A 17,884-nucleotide genomic window follows, 5' to 3' on the forward strand; every position below is an offset into this window, starting at 1 on the left:
TGTCTATCTTCGGTTTAAACCAGCATCTGCAGTTCCTCCTTACACAGAGGTCCCCATCTGCGGGCACAGAGAATGTTTCAACTTTATTACAACCCTGTACAAAATCACCCCTCGGCCTTTCTGGCCAGCGGTACCCCTGCCTAGACAAGGTTTTAGTTTTGAGCTGTTGAGTTTGGTTTATTGTCACGTGTACAGTGAAAATCTCTGTTGCGTGCTAACCAGTCAGCGGAAAGACAATACACTAGTGTAAGTGTGCAGGAAGGAACTGCAGATGCTGGTTTACACCAAAGATAGACACAAAATGCTGGAGTAACTCAGTGGGACAGAGCATCTCTGGAGAGAAGGGATGAGTGATGTTTCAGCTCGGGTCCAGGGTCCGAAGATGGGTCTCGACCCGAAACGTCACCTATCCCTTCTCCACTGATACATGATTACAATCGAACCATCCACAGTGTACAGATGTATGATAATGGGAATAACGTTTAGTGCAAGGTAAAGTCCAGTAAAAGTCCAATTAAAGGTCCACAGGTCTCCAACGAGATAGACATTGGCTCAGGACTGCTCCCAAGCTATTGGCAGGATGGTTCAGTTTAGTTTAGTTTAGAGATACAGCGCGGAAAGAGGCCCTTCGGCCCACTGAGTCCGCACCGACCAGCGATCCCCGCATATTAACGCTATCCTACACACACACACTGGGGACAATTTTTACATTTACCAAGCCAAATTAACCTACATACCTGTAGGTCTTTGGAGTGTGGGAGGAAACCGAAGATCTCGGAGCAGGTCACAGGGAGAACGTACAAACTCCGTACAGACAGCACCCGTAGTTGGGATCGAACCCGGGTCTCCGGCGCTGCATTCGCTGTAAGGCAGCAACTCTACCGCTGCGCCACCGTGCCGCTCATCAACTGGGAATAAACTGTCGATGAATCTGGAGGTGTGTTTTGAGTTACAGCTTGTCCTGGCCTGACTTGGCCCTGTCCTGGTTACCTGCCCATCCCTATCTTCGTAACGGGCGCTCACTGCAAGCTCGGGACACAACCCCTCTGTACCGGGGCACTCTGCCAGCCCTGTGTCTTCTCCACCCAAACTCGGGCTCCTCGCCTCCAAAATGGAATACTTTATTGTCACATGTGACAAGGCACAGTGAAAGTCTTAGCTTGTGCGCCCAATGTATGCAAATAGTGGCCAGCTACAGCGCTGACTAAGTTACATAGCCATCGGCTCCTCCATTGTTCTCCCCCCCCCCCCCCCCCCCCCACAACAGTTCCCCCACACCGGGCAAACACAGGTATCTTGAGGTTGATGTGGGTCAGCATAGGCAAGTTGGGCCGAAGGGCCTGTTTCCTCGCTGAATGACCCTGTCTCCTGGGTTGTTGAGGTGACAAAATCTACTGTGGAAGATTTATCTTTAAGTTTTTATTTCTTCTTCATCTTCCAGTTCTGCTGCTTCTAGGCTTCACCCCTCTGCCCCTGCCTCTTGCCCCCACTCACCTGTCTCCCCCCACCCCCCCCACCCCACTCCCCTGTCTCCCCCCCTTCCCCCCCACCTCCGATAGTGACTATCCTTCACTGTAAATTATTAAAAAGAGTATTGACCCTTGTATTTTGCTGTTCATTTATGGCTAGTGTAGCAATCCATGTAAAGCTTATTCACAACACTGAAGCAGTTTGTATTGTTAATCCCGAGTTGATCATTTAAGGTGATGTGATCCATTAATTAACCAAATGTCAGAAATAAGCCAGTGTTTTACAACAAAGAAACATTCAGTTCAACGCGATGTTTTCTGAACCTTTCCCTATCAGTTGCCACTGAAATACCCAGAGTACAACGTGTTGTGGAGGACAGCACAGGACATGCATGCTGGTACACCATTCATTTATCAGTTGGGACTCTGACCTTTTCCCCCACATTTATCTGTTTAGTTTAGGTTTAGTTTAGTTTAGAGATTCAGCACGGAAACAGGCCCTTCGGCCCACCAAGTCCGCGCCGACCTTATTGAGGATATACGATGCATTCAAAGGGGAGAGTTGAAAGATTGGGCCCTCTGATGTTGAAGGAGCAGCGTTGAACTCTGCAGTCACTGAGATGTGTGACTGGGAGGGGGAGCTGCAGGGGTGGCGTTTCCAAACACCTGCCCTTGATCTTGGTTGTGTGTTTGGGAGGTGCTGTTGGATAGGCTGGAGTTTGTTGTGCGTTTGGGACACATTGCAGCCACAGTTTAGTTTAGAAATACGGCAACAGGACAAAGAGCCTCTGCAACATGTCCCAAACGCACATCGGACTCCAGTCTATCCGAGTCCACGCCAACCAGCGACCCCCCCCCCCGTAGACATTAACGCCATCCTACACACACCTGGGACAATTCACACACACACACCAAGCCAATTAACCTACAATCCTGTACGTCTTTGGAGGGTGGGTGGAAACCGAAGATTTAGATTTTACATTTTTAGATTTAGGTTTAGAGATACAGCGCGGAAACAGGCCCTTCGGCCCACCGGGTCCGCGCCGCCCAGCGATCCCCGCACACTAACACTATCCTACACACACTAGGGACAATTTTTTTTAAACATTTACCCAGTCAATTAACCTACAATCCTGTACGTCTTTGGAGTGTGGGTGGAAACCGAAGATCTCGGAGAAAACCCACGCAGGTCGCGGGGAGAACGTGCAAACTCCGTACAGACGGCGCCCGTAGTCGGGATGGAAGCCGGGTCTCCGGCGCTGTGAGGCATCAGCTCTACCCGCTGCACCACCGTGGCCGCAGTGATGGGGGTGGAGGGTTCCAGACACTTTCTTGCAGCACAGTCCCTCGGCATCCTCGAGTCTGGCCATTCTCTCCATGCTGCTGGTGACAGTTGGTTAACATGGAGGAGCGCTGGGTAATTATCGGAAGGGGGTTGAACCGTCCTGCCACAACCAGAGAGCAGTGCTTAACCACTGTCTACCTCTTTGATGTCCCTCCTACCACCCGTGACCAGACTTTGCTGGCTTCACCTTGCACTGAACGTTATTCCCTTATCCCGTATCTGTCCACTGTGGACGGCTCGATTGTAATCATGGAATGCCTTGCTGCCGACTGCACGTGCCTTGCTGCAACAGAAAGCTTTTCACTGTACCTCGGTACACGTGACAATGCACTAAACTGAACTGATGGCACGTGGTAGTAAGAGCTATCCTTGCCTATATTTGACCTGAAGTCACGAGACCTCATGGGGTCGTGGCTCAGTATTGGGGTCCCTGTGCCCGTGCTCTGTGGGGGGGGTGCCACCCGTGAGCAGGGCTGCTGGGCCAGGTACTACCCACGGCTTGTGATTAACGAGCTTGGCACGGTGCTGCAGGGCATAATTCTCCGCGTACAACTGTGTCAGTTTGACAACTTGTCCAATTTAGATATTGGTCCCCAGACATTCCTGACAAGGACTTTGCAAGGTTGACTGACTATCATTCCTTTAACAGTTTTGTCTCCAAATCTTCGCCTCCTTTCAAGCATACATTGCAATTATTATATCCCCCCCCCCCACCCCCCTGACTCACTTTTTCTCATCGCTCACTCCTCTCTCTCCCAGCACCACCTCACCCTCTCTCCTAACCTCACTCCCTACCCTCGCCTCCACCTCACCCTCTCTCCTAGCCTCACTCCCTACCCTCGCCTCCACCTCACCCTCTCTCCTAGCCTCACTCCCTACCCTCGCCTCCACCTCACCCTCTCTCCTAGCCTCACTCCCTACCCTCGCCTCCACCTCACCCTCTCTCCTAGCCTCATTCCCTACCCTCGCCCTCTCACTCCTTGCCTCCACTCCACCCCAATCTGTGAGGCACATTGAAGTCAAGCCCCCACACAAAGTGCAGAAGTGTGAAAACGCACCCCTCCAGATTCAGGGACAGCTGTTGTCAGGCAACTGAACCATCTTACCAACAACCAGAGAGCAATGCTGAGCTACTATCTACCTCATTGGAGACCCTCGGACTATCTTTGATCTGGCTTTATCTTGCACTAAGCGTTATTCACGTTATTCCCTTTTATCAAGTACCTGTACACTGTAAATGGCTCAATTGTAATCATGGATTGTCTTTCCGCTGACTGGTTAGCACACAACAAAAGCTTTTCACTGTACCTCGGTACACGTGACAATAAACTCAACTCAAACTGAAAAGTGTGTATTTGTAAAGATGTGGTGTTTTAGTTCCGGGCCCTGTCATGGACATTCCTATTATTCTGTCATCACTGTAAGGTCAATAATGCAAATTACTTTTTTGCATATCTTTCATTCATTTGTTCTATATCTCTCTACACCGCCATCTAAATCTCTCGTTCCCCTCTCCCCTCACCCCCGACTCTCAGTCTGAAGAAGGGTCTCGACCCGAAATGTCGCCTATTCCTTTTCTCCAGAGATGTTGCCTGACCTGCTGAGTTACTCCAGCATTTTGTGCCAGTCTTGATGCAAATTGATTATGTTCAGGAGGACAAGGTGTGTTCGGTCACTCGGTTATCGTGATGCACAATTCTTAAGGGATTGGACGGGCTAGGTACAGGAAAAATGTTCCCCATGTTGGGGAAGTCCAGAACCAGCAGGGGTCACAGTTTAAGAATAAGGGGTAGGCCATTTAGGAGTGAGATGAGGAAAAATCTTTTCACCCAGAGGTTTACTAGGTTAATTCCCGGAATGACGGGGCTGTCTTATGTTGAAAGACTGGAACGACTAGGCTTGTATACACTGGAATTTAGAAGGATGAGAGGAGATCTTATCGAAACGTATAAGATTATTAAGGGGTTGGACACGTTAGAGGCAGGAAACATGTTCCCAATGTTGGGGGAGTCCAGAACAAGGGGCCACAGTTTAAGAATAAGGGGTAAGTCGTTTAGAACTGAGATGAGGAAAAACCTTTTCAGTCAGAGAGTTGTGAATCTGTGGAATTCTCTGCCTCAGAAGGCAGTGGAGGCCAATTCCCTGAATGCATTCAAGAGAGAGCTAGATAGACCTCTTAAGGATAGCGGAGTCAGGGGGTATGGGGAGAAGGCAGGAACGTGGTACTGATTGAGAATGATCAGCCATGATCACATTGAATGGCGGTGCAGGCTCGAAGGGCCGAATGGCCTCCTCCTGCACCTATTGTCTATTGTGAATCTGTGGAATTCTCTGCCCCAGAAGGCAGCGGAGGCCGATTCACTGGATGTTTTCAAGAGAGAGATAGACAGAGCTCTTAGGGCTAACGGAATCAAGGGCTATGGGGAGAAAGCAGGAACGGGGTACTGATTTTGGATGATCAGCCATGATCATACTGGATGGTGGTGCTGGCTCGAAGGGCCGAATGGCCTACTCCTGCACCTATTGTCTATGTTTCATTAATGATCCTCCTCTTGTTTTGCAGCCAGGCCAGTCATTGACGCTGAGCTGAGCCCGCACACCATCACAGCGAGGGCAGACCACCCGAGGACGATGGTGGTGGCCACGTGTACGTCCGCCAACGGGAAGCCACCGGGCATCATCTCCTGGGAGACCAAGGTCAACGGAGAGACGGTCGTCAAAGAATCTCGCAACCAGAATGGCACCATCACGGTGACCAGCGAGTACCGGCTGGTGCCCTCGCGAGAAGCCCACAAACAGCCCCTGACCTGTGTGGTCAATTACCAGATGGACCGCACCACGAGAGCCCTGGTGCTGAACGTGCAGTGTGAGTATCGGCAGCATAGAAACATAAAAAGTAGGTGCAGGAGTAGGCCATTCGGCCCTTCGAGCCTGCACCGCCATTCAATATGATCATGGCTGATCATCCAACTCAGTATCCTGTACCTGCCTTCTCTCCATACCCCCTGATCCGTTTAGCCACAAGGGCCACATCTAACTCCCTCTTAAATATAGCCAATGAACTGGCCTCAACTACCTTCTGTGGCAGAGAATTCCACAGATTCACCACTCTCTGTGTGAAAAAAAAGTTCTCATCTCGGTCCTAAAAGACTCTGCTGCCCTTAAGAGCTCTATCCAGCTCTCTCTTGAATGCATTCAGAGAATTGGCCTCCACTGCCTTCTGAGGCAGAGAATTCCACAGATTCACAACTCTCTGACTGAAAACGTTTTTCCTCATCTCAGTTCTAAAAGACTTCCCCCTTATCCTTAACCTGTGACCCCTTGTTCTGGACTTCCCCAACATCGGGAACAATCTTCCTGCATCTAGCCTGTCCAACCCCTTAAGAATTTTGTAAGTTTCTCTGTTACTCAAGGCGCTGTTACTCACGGGGTAGCGCACGCACGGATGATCCGGCCTGGTGTTCAGCTGTGAATGAAGCCCGGCGCTCTTTACACTGTGGACGGCCCCACTGTAATCATGTCTTGTCCTTCCGCTGACTGGTTGGCTTTTCACTGCACCGCTAAATTTGTCCACCTGACAACAAAACTAACCTAAACAAAACTGCCCGTCCCCACACGTAACCCAAGGGATGACGTGGAGCGAGTGTGAACGTGCGATCGATGGTCAGTGTGAGCCAGATGGGCCGAAGGGCCTCTTTCCACGCTGTATCTTTCAATCAAAGTAACCCCACACCTCCCCGATGTGGTCACTAGGGTTGCCAACTGTCCCGTATTAGCCGGGACATCCCGTATTTTGGGCTAAATCAGTTTCCTCAGATTGGGAGACCAAAACTGCACACAGTACATAGGGCGCGCGGAAGTCACCTATTACGTAAGCCGGGGAGTGTAATAAATAAAAATTAAAATGCTTTTGGGAGATTAAAATGACGAGACTTTTGAATTGTCCATTTTTCCCGCAGATGAACCAGAGGTTACTGTGGAAGGATTTGATGGGAATTGGTACTTGAACAGGGAGAACGTCAAGCTGACGTGTAAAGCAGATGGGAACCCACCAGCCAGTCACTATCACTGGAAGATGTAAGTACTTGCAGCACTTTGCAGCTCCTTTTATGGAGAAACCTTTTGGAAATTCACGGCAAGTCTATTTGAAAATAGGAGATAATGAGCTGACCTGATGAAGATGTCTGCTAATAGTGTGCTCCCCAGAATGTTGGTCTCTCTCTCTCTCCACACTGATGAAGGGTCCCGACCCAAAAAGATCACCCTTCTTGTTTTCTCCAGAGATGCTGCCTGTCCCGCTGAGTTACTCCAGCACTTTGTGTCTAGCTTCGGCAGCTCCTTGCTACACATTAGTCTGTCTCTGGCAGGGGCTGATGTGGCTCCTGTGTGTGTCTGACGTTTATTGGCGTGGCCATTGAAAGCTAAGCAGCCCCTGATCTCTCCATGCACACACCTACACCCCCTGATTAATTTCGTTTAGAGATACAGTGCGGAAACAGGCCCTTCGGCCCACTGAGTCCGCACTGACTTGCGATCCCCGTACACTAACACTATCCTACACACGAGGGCCAATTTACAATTTTACCGAAGCCAATTAACCTACAAACCTGTACGTCTTTGGAGTGCGGGAGACAACGGGGGATCCCGGGGGAAACCCACGGGCAGAACGTGCAAACTCCGTACCGATACCACCTGTGATCAGGATGGAATCCGGGTATCTGGCGCTGTGAGGCAGCAACTCCAGCAGTGCGCCACCGTGCCGCCCATAGTGACCGTTTCCGTTCTGCCCCTTGGCGCCCATCAATGATTTTAGACACCGGTGGCGATGGATATGTGAGGGACCAGATTCCCCCACCTGCAGCTCCTGTCCATTGCCCCAGGCCAATCTCTGGGTCACCTGCACCAATATCTCCACAAATGTTGCTCTGAGGTAGCTTGGAGTAGACGGAGATGGGGGGGGTCACTAGTTGTACTGTGGAAAGTGCCGTCTAAATGCCGTCAGCAGCCTGTGATACCAGCACGGTTTAGCTCTGACATCCTGGGTCATTTATCAGAGCTGGGCATCGATGGCAAGGACAGTGTTTCCTACCCGTGGGAGCTGCCGCCTTCAACCGCTCGCTGCACTCACTCTGATGAAAGGATTGCCCATGAGGTAGTTACAGGACATGGAGCGGGTGGCAGTGAAGGACCGGTGATATATGGACCAGCTCACCGGATAAATGACTCTGATCTGTTCACTGCAGGCTATTGATTTTCAGTCACACCCGCATGTGAAAATGATAAAATAGCATTTTAAAAATCTTACTCAGAACGTGGCGCAGTGGGGAATCTCAGTTCTGATGTGGCACGGTGGCGCAGTGGTAGAGTTGCTGCCTCACAGCGCCAGAGGCCCAGGTTAGATTCTGACTACGGGCGCTGTCTGTACGGAGTTTGTCCGTTCTCCCCGTGACCTGCGTGGGTTTTCTCCGGGTGCTCCGGTTTCCGCCCACACTCCAAAGACGTGCAGGTTTGTCGGAGTGGTCTCGGTGGGTCAAAGGGTCTGTTTCTGCTCTATATCAGTCCGGGGGGATCTCTATCTCCGTTCACTGGCCCTATACCCCGAACTCTATCTCCTTAACATTGAAGACTGCCCACCGGCAAATATCATCGTCACATTTTTTGCAAATCTTCCATTCCTTGTTCTTTATCTCTCCACATCACCGTCTGTATCTCTCATTTCCCTTATCCCTAACCAGTCTGAGGAAGGGTCACGACCCGAAACGTCACCTATTCCTTCTCTCCAGAGATGCTGCCTGTCCCGCTGAGTTACTCCAGCTTTTTGTGGGAAGAACCTGTCCCTGAATGTGTTGGTGTGCGTGTTCACGCTTCTATACCTTTGGCCTTATTGACGCTGTAGCTGCAACTACAGGTCATTCAGTCATGGTCTATTGTTTGCTAAAGTAGGCAGCCAGCAAGTTGGAGCGTGCTATCGGGAGCAAGAGGGTTCGATGCACCGAAACTGTTCAGCAAGTTTCTTTCTCTCTTTTAAATAAATAACCTGTCAACGTGATTGGATGAGAAGTGTCATTATTTGTTCTGATTTCAGAACTCTGCTGGGTTTTTTTTTGGGAAACGTCATCAGCTGGAAACTCGTGCAGTGATACTTAGTGTTTGGGTTTCACTTGAGCAATGTTGAGTTTCACTGGGTAAAGTCACCTTCACAGCGGCCTGACTGTTTACTGACAACAACCACTGTTCACAGTGCTGCCTGCCGCTGACCATCGATTGATTGTGGAAGGATGAATCTGCCTGCTTATTTTAACAGAGTGAAAGACTCTCACTGCTCTACATATCTGCAATAACGCATGACCCATTGCCAGGCCATGACACAAAATGTTTCACATGAAACTGGATGTGTTCGAGAGAGAGTTAGATACAGCTCTTAGGGCTAACGGAATCAAGGGATACGGGGAGAAAGCAGGAGCAGGGTACTGATTCTGGATGATCGGCCATGATCATATTGAATGGTGGTGCTGGCTCGAAGGGCCGAATGGCCTACTCCTGCACCTATTTTCTATGTTTCTATGAAAAGGGGAAATGCACAGCTCCAGATTCAGGGACAGTTTCTTCCCAGCTGTTATCAGGCAACTGAATCATCCTACCACAACCAGAGAGCAGTGCTGAACTACTATCTACCTCAATGATGACCCTCGGACTATCTTTGATCGGACTTTATAGACAATAGACAGTAGGTGCAGGAGTAGGCCATTCGGCCCTTTGAGCCAGCACTGCCATTCAATGTGATCATGGCTGATCATTCTCAATCAGTACCCCGTTCCTGCCTATAAGAAAATAACTGCGGATGCTGGTACAAATCGATTTATTCACAAAATGCTGGAGTAACTCAGCGGGTCAGGCAGCATCTCGGGAGAGAAGGAATGGGTGACGTTTCGGGTCGAGACCTTTCTTCAGTCTGAAGAAGGGTCTCGACCTGAAACGTCACCCATTCCTTCTCTCCCGAGATGCTGCCTGACCTGCTGAGTTACTCCAGCATTTTGTGAATAAATCCCCGTTCCTGCCTTCTCCCCATACCCCCCTGACTCCGCTATCCTTTACTGGCTTTACCTTGCACTAAACGTTAATATCATGTATCTACGCACTGTGAATGGCTCAATTGTAATCATGTTTTGTCTTTCCACTGACTGGAGGATAGCATGCAACAAAAACTCTTTACAGTGCCCCGGTACACATGACAAAAACGAAACTAAGCTAAATGCTGGACTAACTCAGTGGGTCAGGCAGCATCTCTGGAGAAAATAGGTGATGTTTCAGGTCTTGACCATTCTTAAGACAATCTGAAGGAGGGTCTCGACCTGAAACGTCACCTATTCCTTCTCTCCAGAGATGCTGCCTGCCCCGCTGAGTTACTCCAGCATTTAGTGTATATCTTTGGTGTGAACCAGCATCTGCAGTTCCTTCTCACCCATTGCCGGAGGTCTTTATGGTGGGCGATTAGATTGAGTGTATATTTCTGGGTCAGACGATCCACTGATCTTGTTGTGTTGGCAGCTTAGTTCACGGTAATGTTTACTAAAGCATTCACAGCACTGTTTCTGTTTTGAACGTGTCTGGTCAGGTGAGCGGCGGGTCAAGTAGGTTTTAATCAGCCTGTAAGCCTCTGGAGCCCCATCTGTTCTTAAGACATCTTGGAAATAAATGACAGCTCAGCGCAGTGGGATTGCAGCTTGTTCATCAGGAAACCAGAGCAACGAGCGCTGCAAATGTTGAAGGCATCAGCCAGGTGTTGAAGTCCAGTCTGAAGAAGGGTCTCGACCCGAAACGTCACCCATTCCCCCTCCCCCAGAGATGCTGCCTGTCCCGCTGAGTTACTCCAGCTTTTTGCGCCTATTTTCGCTGCGAATGTTGATGTTTCTTTGAGCGGATGATGGGGTCGGCGCGAGGGTGTTGCTGCAGGAGATGGACACAGAAAGCTGGAGTAACTCAGCGGCTCAGACAGCATCTCAAGAGGAAAGTCGAGTCTGAAGAAGGGTCGCGACATGAAACGTCACCCTTTCCTTCTCTCCAGAGATGCTGCCTGTCCCGCTGAGTTACTCCAGCTTTTTGTGTCTGTCTTCGGTTTAAACCAGCATCTGCAGTTCCTTCCGGCAGTGTTTTTTCAGGCTCGTGGTCTGCACTTGGTCTCTCTGCAAGCCTCATGAATGAAGGCTGGGGGGTCGATTTATAGGGAGTTACAGCAGGAGGGGCTGGAGTTGTTTTGAAACATCCCCTCGAAATCCAGCCAGGGTTTGTTCATAAGTTCTAGGAGCAGGGTTTTTTTAGATTTTTTTAGATTTAGAGATACAGCGCAGAAACAGGCCATTCGGCCCACCGGGTCCGTGCCGCCCAGCGATCCCCGCACATTAACACTATCCTACACCCACTAGGGACAATTTTTACATTTGCCCAGCCAATTAACCTACAAACCTGCACGTCTTTGGAGTGTGGGAGGAAACCGAAGATCTCGGAGAAAACCCACGCAGGTCACGGGGAGAACGTACAAACTCCGTACAGACGGCGCCCGTAGTCGGGATCGAACCTGAGTCTCCGGCGCTGCATTCGCTGTAAGGCAGCAACTCTACCGCTGCGCCACCGTGCCGCCATTCGGCCCATCGAGTCTACTCTGCCATTCAATCATGACTGATCTATCCTTCCCTCTCAACCCCCATTCTCCTGCCTTCACTCCATGATCATATTGAATGGCGGTGCAGGCTCGAAGGGCCGAATGGTCTACTCCTGCACCTATTTTCTATGTTTCTATAACCCCTGAACACCCGTACTAATCAAGAATCTGTCAATCTCCACCATTGAAATATCCATTGATGTTGGCTCCACACCCGTCTGTGGCAGGTTGGTAAATTGATCCAAATTGATTCCAAATGATCGTTTCTGGCAACGATGAGAATGCTATACTCGTCTCCCTTTAGTTGTTCCCCCAGCAGTAGCTTGCTCTACCTAGAAGTGCTGTCCTTGTTTGTGGATACACTGGGTCCCCAGGGCCAGAAACGGTCCCCTTATTTCACCCAGTGACAGCACTCTGGGCAGTAAGTGTCACTCGGCGAGCCTTGCTCCTGACCTCAGTGTTGGCCATTCTGATGCTGTTTGACATTCTGAGCTTCCACACCATTTATCTCGGGCCATTTGTGAGCGAGGTTGCCTGATTAAGTGGGCGCAGCAGTAGAGTTGCTGCATCACAGCGGCAGTGGCCCGGGTTCGATCCTGACCACGGGTGCTGTCTGCACGAAGTTTGTACGTTCTCCCCGTGACCACGTGGGTTTCCTCCCACACTCCCGAGACGCACAGGTTTGTAGGTTAATTGGCTTTGGTAAAAATTGTAAATGGTTCCCAGTGTGTAGGATAGTGCTAGTGTACGGGGATCAGTGGTCGGCATGGACTCGGTGGGCCGAAGGGCCTGTTCCCACTCTGTATCTCTAGACTAAACTAAACTAGAATGCTGTTTGTGGGCAGCTTCTGCTTGGTGCTAATGATCATCTACTTGGTGGACACTGGTCTCCCCTACCCTGCCCTGCGTTTGTACTGTGAATGTGTGAAGCCATAATGTTATCATTATGAGACTCCGGCCACTTGTAATATAATCTTAGTTTAGTTTAGAGATACAGCGCGGAAACAGGCCCTTCGGCCCACCGAGTCCGCACCGACCAGCGATCCCCGCACATTTAACACTATCCAACACACACTGGGGACAATCTTTTACATTTACACCAAGCCAATCAACCTACAAACCTGTACGTGTTTGGAGTGTGGGAGGAAACCGGAGAGAGGGCTTTTCCAGCTGCTCTGGTTTCCTCCAACATTCCAAAGACCTACAGGTTTGTAGGTTAATTGGCTTGGTGTAAAAATACATCAGTCTGAAGAAGGGTCTCGACCCGAAACGTCACCCATTCCTTCTCTCCTGAGATGCCGCCCGACCCGCTGAGTTACTCCAGCATTTTGTGAATAAATACATTTGGCTTGGTGTAAATGTACATTGCCCCCAGTGCGTATGGGATAGCGTTAATGTGCGAGGGTCTCTGGCCGGTACGGACTCGGTGGGCCGAAGGGCCTGTTTCCGCGCTGTATCTCTAAACAAAACCTTGAGACGCTGGCTGGTGCTGGCCAAATGTTGGCTCTCCACTACCACTCCCCCCACCCCACCCCCTTCTCAAGGGCAATTAAGGACCAGCAATAAACGCTGTCCTTTCCACTGACCTGCATCCTGCAAATGAATTAACAAGGTAAAACGTGACCAGGATTTAACAGTTAATTATTGAGGATGGCCTTCTCACACTCAGATGAACGGTACGTTAGAACGAGTGTGTGTAGGTCCAGTTTATTCATGAGCATCGTCAAGTGCCACAGGATGATTTAATGCACGCACATGATGGAATGTTAATCTGAACCCTGCCCGTGTCCGTTTATCTTTGGCTTGTGAAGTGCTTTGGTGCGTCCTTCCCTCCCATTTATCGGGCTCCTCTGGAAATCCTTCAGGCCCATTTCTTTGCAAACCTGGAGCTTAATATCTGTGACTGCAGCCACACTGTATGACAGGCCGTGAGGGATTGGACAGGCTTTTACTTTGATTGTGGAGATGGGAGAAACTGAATTTACCCTAACAATTAATCGGCTGCTCACCGCTGCTCACCGCTGTTCATCAGTGGGCTGTCAGTGAGGAGAGCTGAACACCACAGTGCCAGTGTAGAGTGCAGCAGCAGAGTTGGAGGGTGGCAGGTTTAGGAACTCAAAGACACGTCCAGCCACTGCCTGACAACAGCAGCAGCCATAAAGCACAAGGGGTTATCTTCAGAGGAACACTAAACCTTGATGGATCTTCATCCATTGAGACAACTCCATGAGACCTCTTCATAGCACACCCGTAGGAATAGGGTTGCCAACTGTCCCGTATTAGCCGGGACATCCCGTATTTTGGGCTACATTAGTTTGCCCCGTACGGGACAGCCCTTGTCCCGTATGAGTAGGGTTACCAACTTCCTCACTCTCAAATAAGGGACAAAGGGTGACGTCGCCGCCCGGGCTGGGCAGCCGCCATTGGTGGAGCGGGAGCACGTGGCCGCTGGCTGGGTGAGGTCACGTGGGGGCGCGGGGCGGTGACGTCACCCTTTGTCCCTTATTTTGGAGTGAGGAAGTTGGCAACCCTGCGTAGGAAGGAACTGCAATTGCTGGTTTATACCAAAGATACACGCACAATGCTGGAGTAACTCAGCGGGCCAGGCAGCAACCCCATAGCCGTACAACTTTGTAGGTTAATTGGCTTGGTGTAAATGTAAAAGTGTCCCGAGCATAGAAAAGTGTTAACGTGCGGCGATCGCTGGTCGGTGCGGACTCAGTGGGCCGAAGGGCCTGTGCCCACACTGCACCTCTAAACTAAACTAAACAACTCTGGAGGTGCTTCATTAGTCCAGCATTTTGTGTCTATCTATATAATAGATTTTGGTTCTAACGGATTTAGCTGCCTGAAATAACTTTTTTGTTTGTGAACAACTCTAATTGATCCATTATAATGAGGGTTATCTGTAATCTGGATCAAAACAGTCTAAAGATGGGTCTCCACCCAAAACGTCACCCTTTCCTTCTCTCCTGAGATGCTGCCTGACCCGCTGAGTTACTCCAGATTTTGTGTCTACCGTTATCTGTAATCTGTTCAATAGACAATAGGTGCAGGAGGAGGCCTTTCGGCCCTTCGAGCCAGCATCGCCATTCAATGTGATCATGGCTGATCATTCTCAATCAGTACCCCGTTCCTGCCTTCTCCCCATACCCCCTGACTCCGCTATCCTTAAGAGCTCTATCTAGCTCTCTCTTGAATGCATTCAGAGAATTGGCCTCCACTGCCCTCTGAGGCAGAGAATTCCACAGATTTACAACTCTCTGACTGAAAAAGTTTTTCCTCATCTCCGTTCTGAATGGCCTTCCCCTTATTCTTAAACTGTGGCCCCTGGTTCTGGACTCCCCCAACATTGGGAACATGTTTCCTGCCTCTAACGTGTCCAACCCCTTAATAATCTTATACATTTCGATAAGATCCCCTCTCATCCTTCTAAATTCCAGTGTACACAAGCCTAGTCGCTCCAGTCTTTCAACGTATGACAGTCACTTGCTTGGGGGGCCAAAAGTGATCTTGCTGATTATTTTCTCACGGGCCCGTTGTGTGAGGGGGAGGTGAAACAAATGGTCCAGGGGTGGCAAAGTTAGGCAAGGCCGCAGAGACTCCTGCTGGCAGATGTTTATGTGGAATTCGGGTTGAGGCAAACTGTATTCCCATTGATACTTCCCATCCAGACTCACTCAAGAAACATTCAGACCTGGATCAATTATCTGTTGGATTTGTAATTCCAAAGTCCATTAAGATTCGAACGAGGATTGAGCAGGGATTTCAGAGACCAATTAAAAGATTTTTCTGTGCTGTGATGGTCACACCCAAGATATCGTCTGAGCTCCCTGATGCGGATGTTGCTTTGCCCGTCGCACCGCGGGTTCAGTCTCTACGTTGTGTTGTTTGGCAGTGGAGTTGTTTGTAGCAACAGAGAGCCGTCAGCTAGTCGTTGTTCTCACTCGAGGTCCAGGCACATTGTGTAGGGGAGATGCAGGTTGTGGGATCAGGGGAGGATGCGTGGCTGGTGACTCTGGGCTCAGATCCCGGTTGTCACTGCACCTGTGTGTCGGCCCTCTCTCTGATGAGAGCCACTGGGACCACGGCTGTTTACTTCCTCTCTCCAAGTGTCCTTTCCTGCCCCGTGATCCCCACTTCCTGGCAGCTGTCGGGTGGATGAGTTCAGCTCCGTCACATCAGCCCTGCCGGACACACAGCACCGGCCCACGCCAACAAACGGGCCTTGAAGCACGATTTACTGCTCTTCTGCTCTGGGCGTGACGCTCACAGTTTTAAACACACAGGGCCGCACGGTGGTGCAACGGTAGAGTTGCTGCCTTACACCTCCAGAGACCCGCGTTCAATCCAGACTATGGGTGCTGTCTGTACAGAGTTTGTACATATTCCCCGTGACCTGCGTGGGTTTTCTCCGGGTGCTCCGGTCTCCTCCCACCCTCCAAAGATGTACAGGTTTGTAGGTTAATTGGCTTGGTGAAATTGTAAATGTGTGTAGATACTGTTAACGTCAAAGTGCGGGGATCCCTGGCCAGCTCACGCTGTATCTCTGAACTGAACTAAATGAAGGAACATTAAATGTGGCTGCCGCAAATCACCAAGGCTGCTTGGCCAACAGCCCTCTAAGGCCACAGCTTCCAGTGAGGAGGATGAGGGCAGGAAGATTTACTGCTCTCCCCAGTCACACACTACCAGCACTGCTACAGATGGAGGTACCAGTTAGGGTTGCCAACTGTCCCGTATTAGCCGGGACATCCCGTATTTTGGGCTAAATTTGTCCCGTACGGGACCGCCCTTGTCCCGTATTAGTAGGGTTGCCAACTTCCTCACTCCCAAATACGGGACAAAGGGTGACGTCACCGCCCCGCGTGACCTCACCCAGCCAGCGGCCACGCGCTCCCGCTCCACCAATGGTGGCCGACCGGGCCAGGCGCGGGGCAGTGACATCACCTTGTCCCGTATTTGGGAGTGAGGAAGTTGGCAACCCTGGTATCAGTGCAGGAGGTACGGTGTGGTGGCTTGGGGTGTCCATGTTGGGTAGGTGGATGTAACCAGTGTTGGATTGTCATGGGGTTGGATAGAGTTGGATAGATCCAGAGGCAAATCCTCTGTTTCAGCCTGAACTATCACAGCGGTGGGGAGGGGTCAGTAGTGGTGTGGGAGGGGTCAGTAGTGGTGTGGGAGGGGTCAGTAGTGTTGTGGGAGGGGTCAGTAGTGGTGTGGGAGGGGTCAGTAGTGGTGTGGGAGGGGCACGACACGATCTCCTCAAAGAGCACACTGTTAAGGTGAAAATGAGGAAGGATTTCTGCTCACGAAGGTCTGTCTCTTTGGCATTTCCTATCCCAGAAAGCTGTGGAGATTAAACGTTAGATGATTTGTAGGAAAATAACTGCAGATGCTGGTTTAAATCGAAGGCAGACACAAAATGCTGGAGTAACTCAGGCAGCATCTCGGGAGAGAAGGAATGGGTGACGTTTCGGGTCGAGACCCTTCTTCAAGGGTATTGACTCGCTGGATGATTTGTGATCATTTAAGGGAATCAAGTGTTGTGTGAATGAGGCAGGAAAATGAACTTGAGGACAGTTGATTCCGCTACGCTGCTGCTGAATGGCGGTGCAAGCTCAAGGTCAACCCCTGTTCCTATTTACACCCAAAACGTTGGAGTAACTCAGCGGGGCAGGCAGCATCTCTGGGGAGAAGGAATGGGTGACGTTCTGGGTCGAGACCCTTCTTCGTGTTCCTATTCCATGTGGCTTTGTTGTCTTTGAAAAGCCCCCTCAACCCTGCTGGGTGAATTGTTCTCAATGCAATCTATTCCAGCATTGGAAGTCCTGATAGCATCCACCGCCAGACACAAATCCAGCTCGCTCATGCAAATTTGTATGATACAGTTTGATAAAAACTTAATGGATGCAAACTTAATGCAGAAACAGATGTGTAGGTGTCGTCAGTATATTTATCAAATATTCTTCTCAATCTCTAAAATGGAATTTTTTTTAAACACGAAGTTGACGGTGTAACGTTTGACTTTCTGCCCTTTTTCTGAAATTAGTTTGTAAAACAAAGAAGTGTAGCTTGCTGGAATCAAAGGGAGATATGTCTGCAGTGCAGTTGACTGAACGCTCCGTGCGATCATGAGTCTGAATGTCACCGCCCTGAACAAAAACGTCAAACAACGTCCAGCCTTTGGGAGAGGCTAAAGCCTTGAAGTAAAATCTTTAATGAAGGCAATAAAATGGCACTAAAGACAATTTGGGAGTAATTTAAGAAATTAAGATGCATTAACTAAAATAAATGGGATGAATGATGATGTTGCTTTGGCTTGGTGCCTCTCTGGTACTGTGTGGCCCCAACATGGCAGCCTTTCACACAGCAGGCTTGTTCCCACGACCATTCAATCTTGTTTGGTTT

At 50.0% G+C, this 17,884-nt stretch overlaps 1 protein-coding gene across 6 annotated transcripts in view; it reads left to right on the plus strand.

The window, feature by feature from the left end:
- Nucleotides 1–17,884, plus strand: part of nectin1b (nectin cell adhesion molecule 1b) — a 370,202-nt gene that overhangs the window by 116,139 nt on the left and 236,179 nt on the right. For all 6 annotated transcript variants that reach the window (XM_078426911.1, XM_078426910.1, XM_078426913.1 and 3 more), the window contains exons 3-4: nucleotides 5,378–5,680; nucleotides 6,774–6,891. In XM_078426911.1, coding sequence (XP_078283037.1) covers nucleotides 5,378–5,680; nucleotides 6,774–6,891 — 421 coding nt within the window. The remainder of the gene's footprint in view (nucleotides 1–5,377; nucleotides 5,681–6,773; nucleotides 6,892–17,884) is intronic.

The sequence above is a fragment of the Rhinoraja longicauda genome, chromosome 32, assembly GCF_053455715.1.
Source record: "Rhinoraja longicauda isolate Sanriku21f chromosome 32, sRhiLon1.1, whole genome shotgun sequence".
NCBI classification, from domain to species: domain Eukaryota; kingdom Metazoa; phylum Chordata; class Chondrichthyes; order Rajiformes; family Arhynchobatidae; genus Rhinoraja; species Rhinoraja longicauda.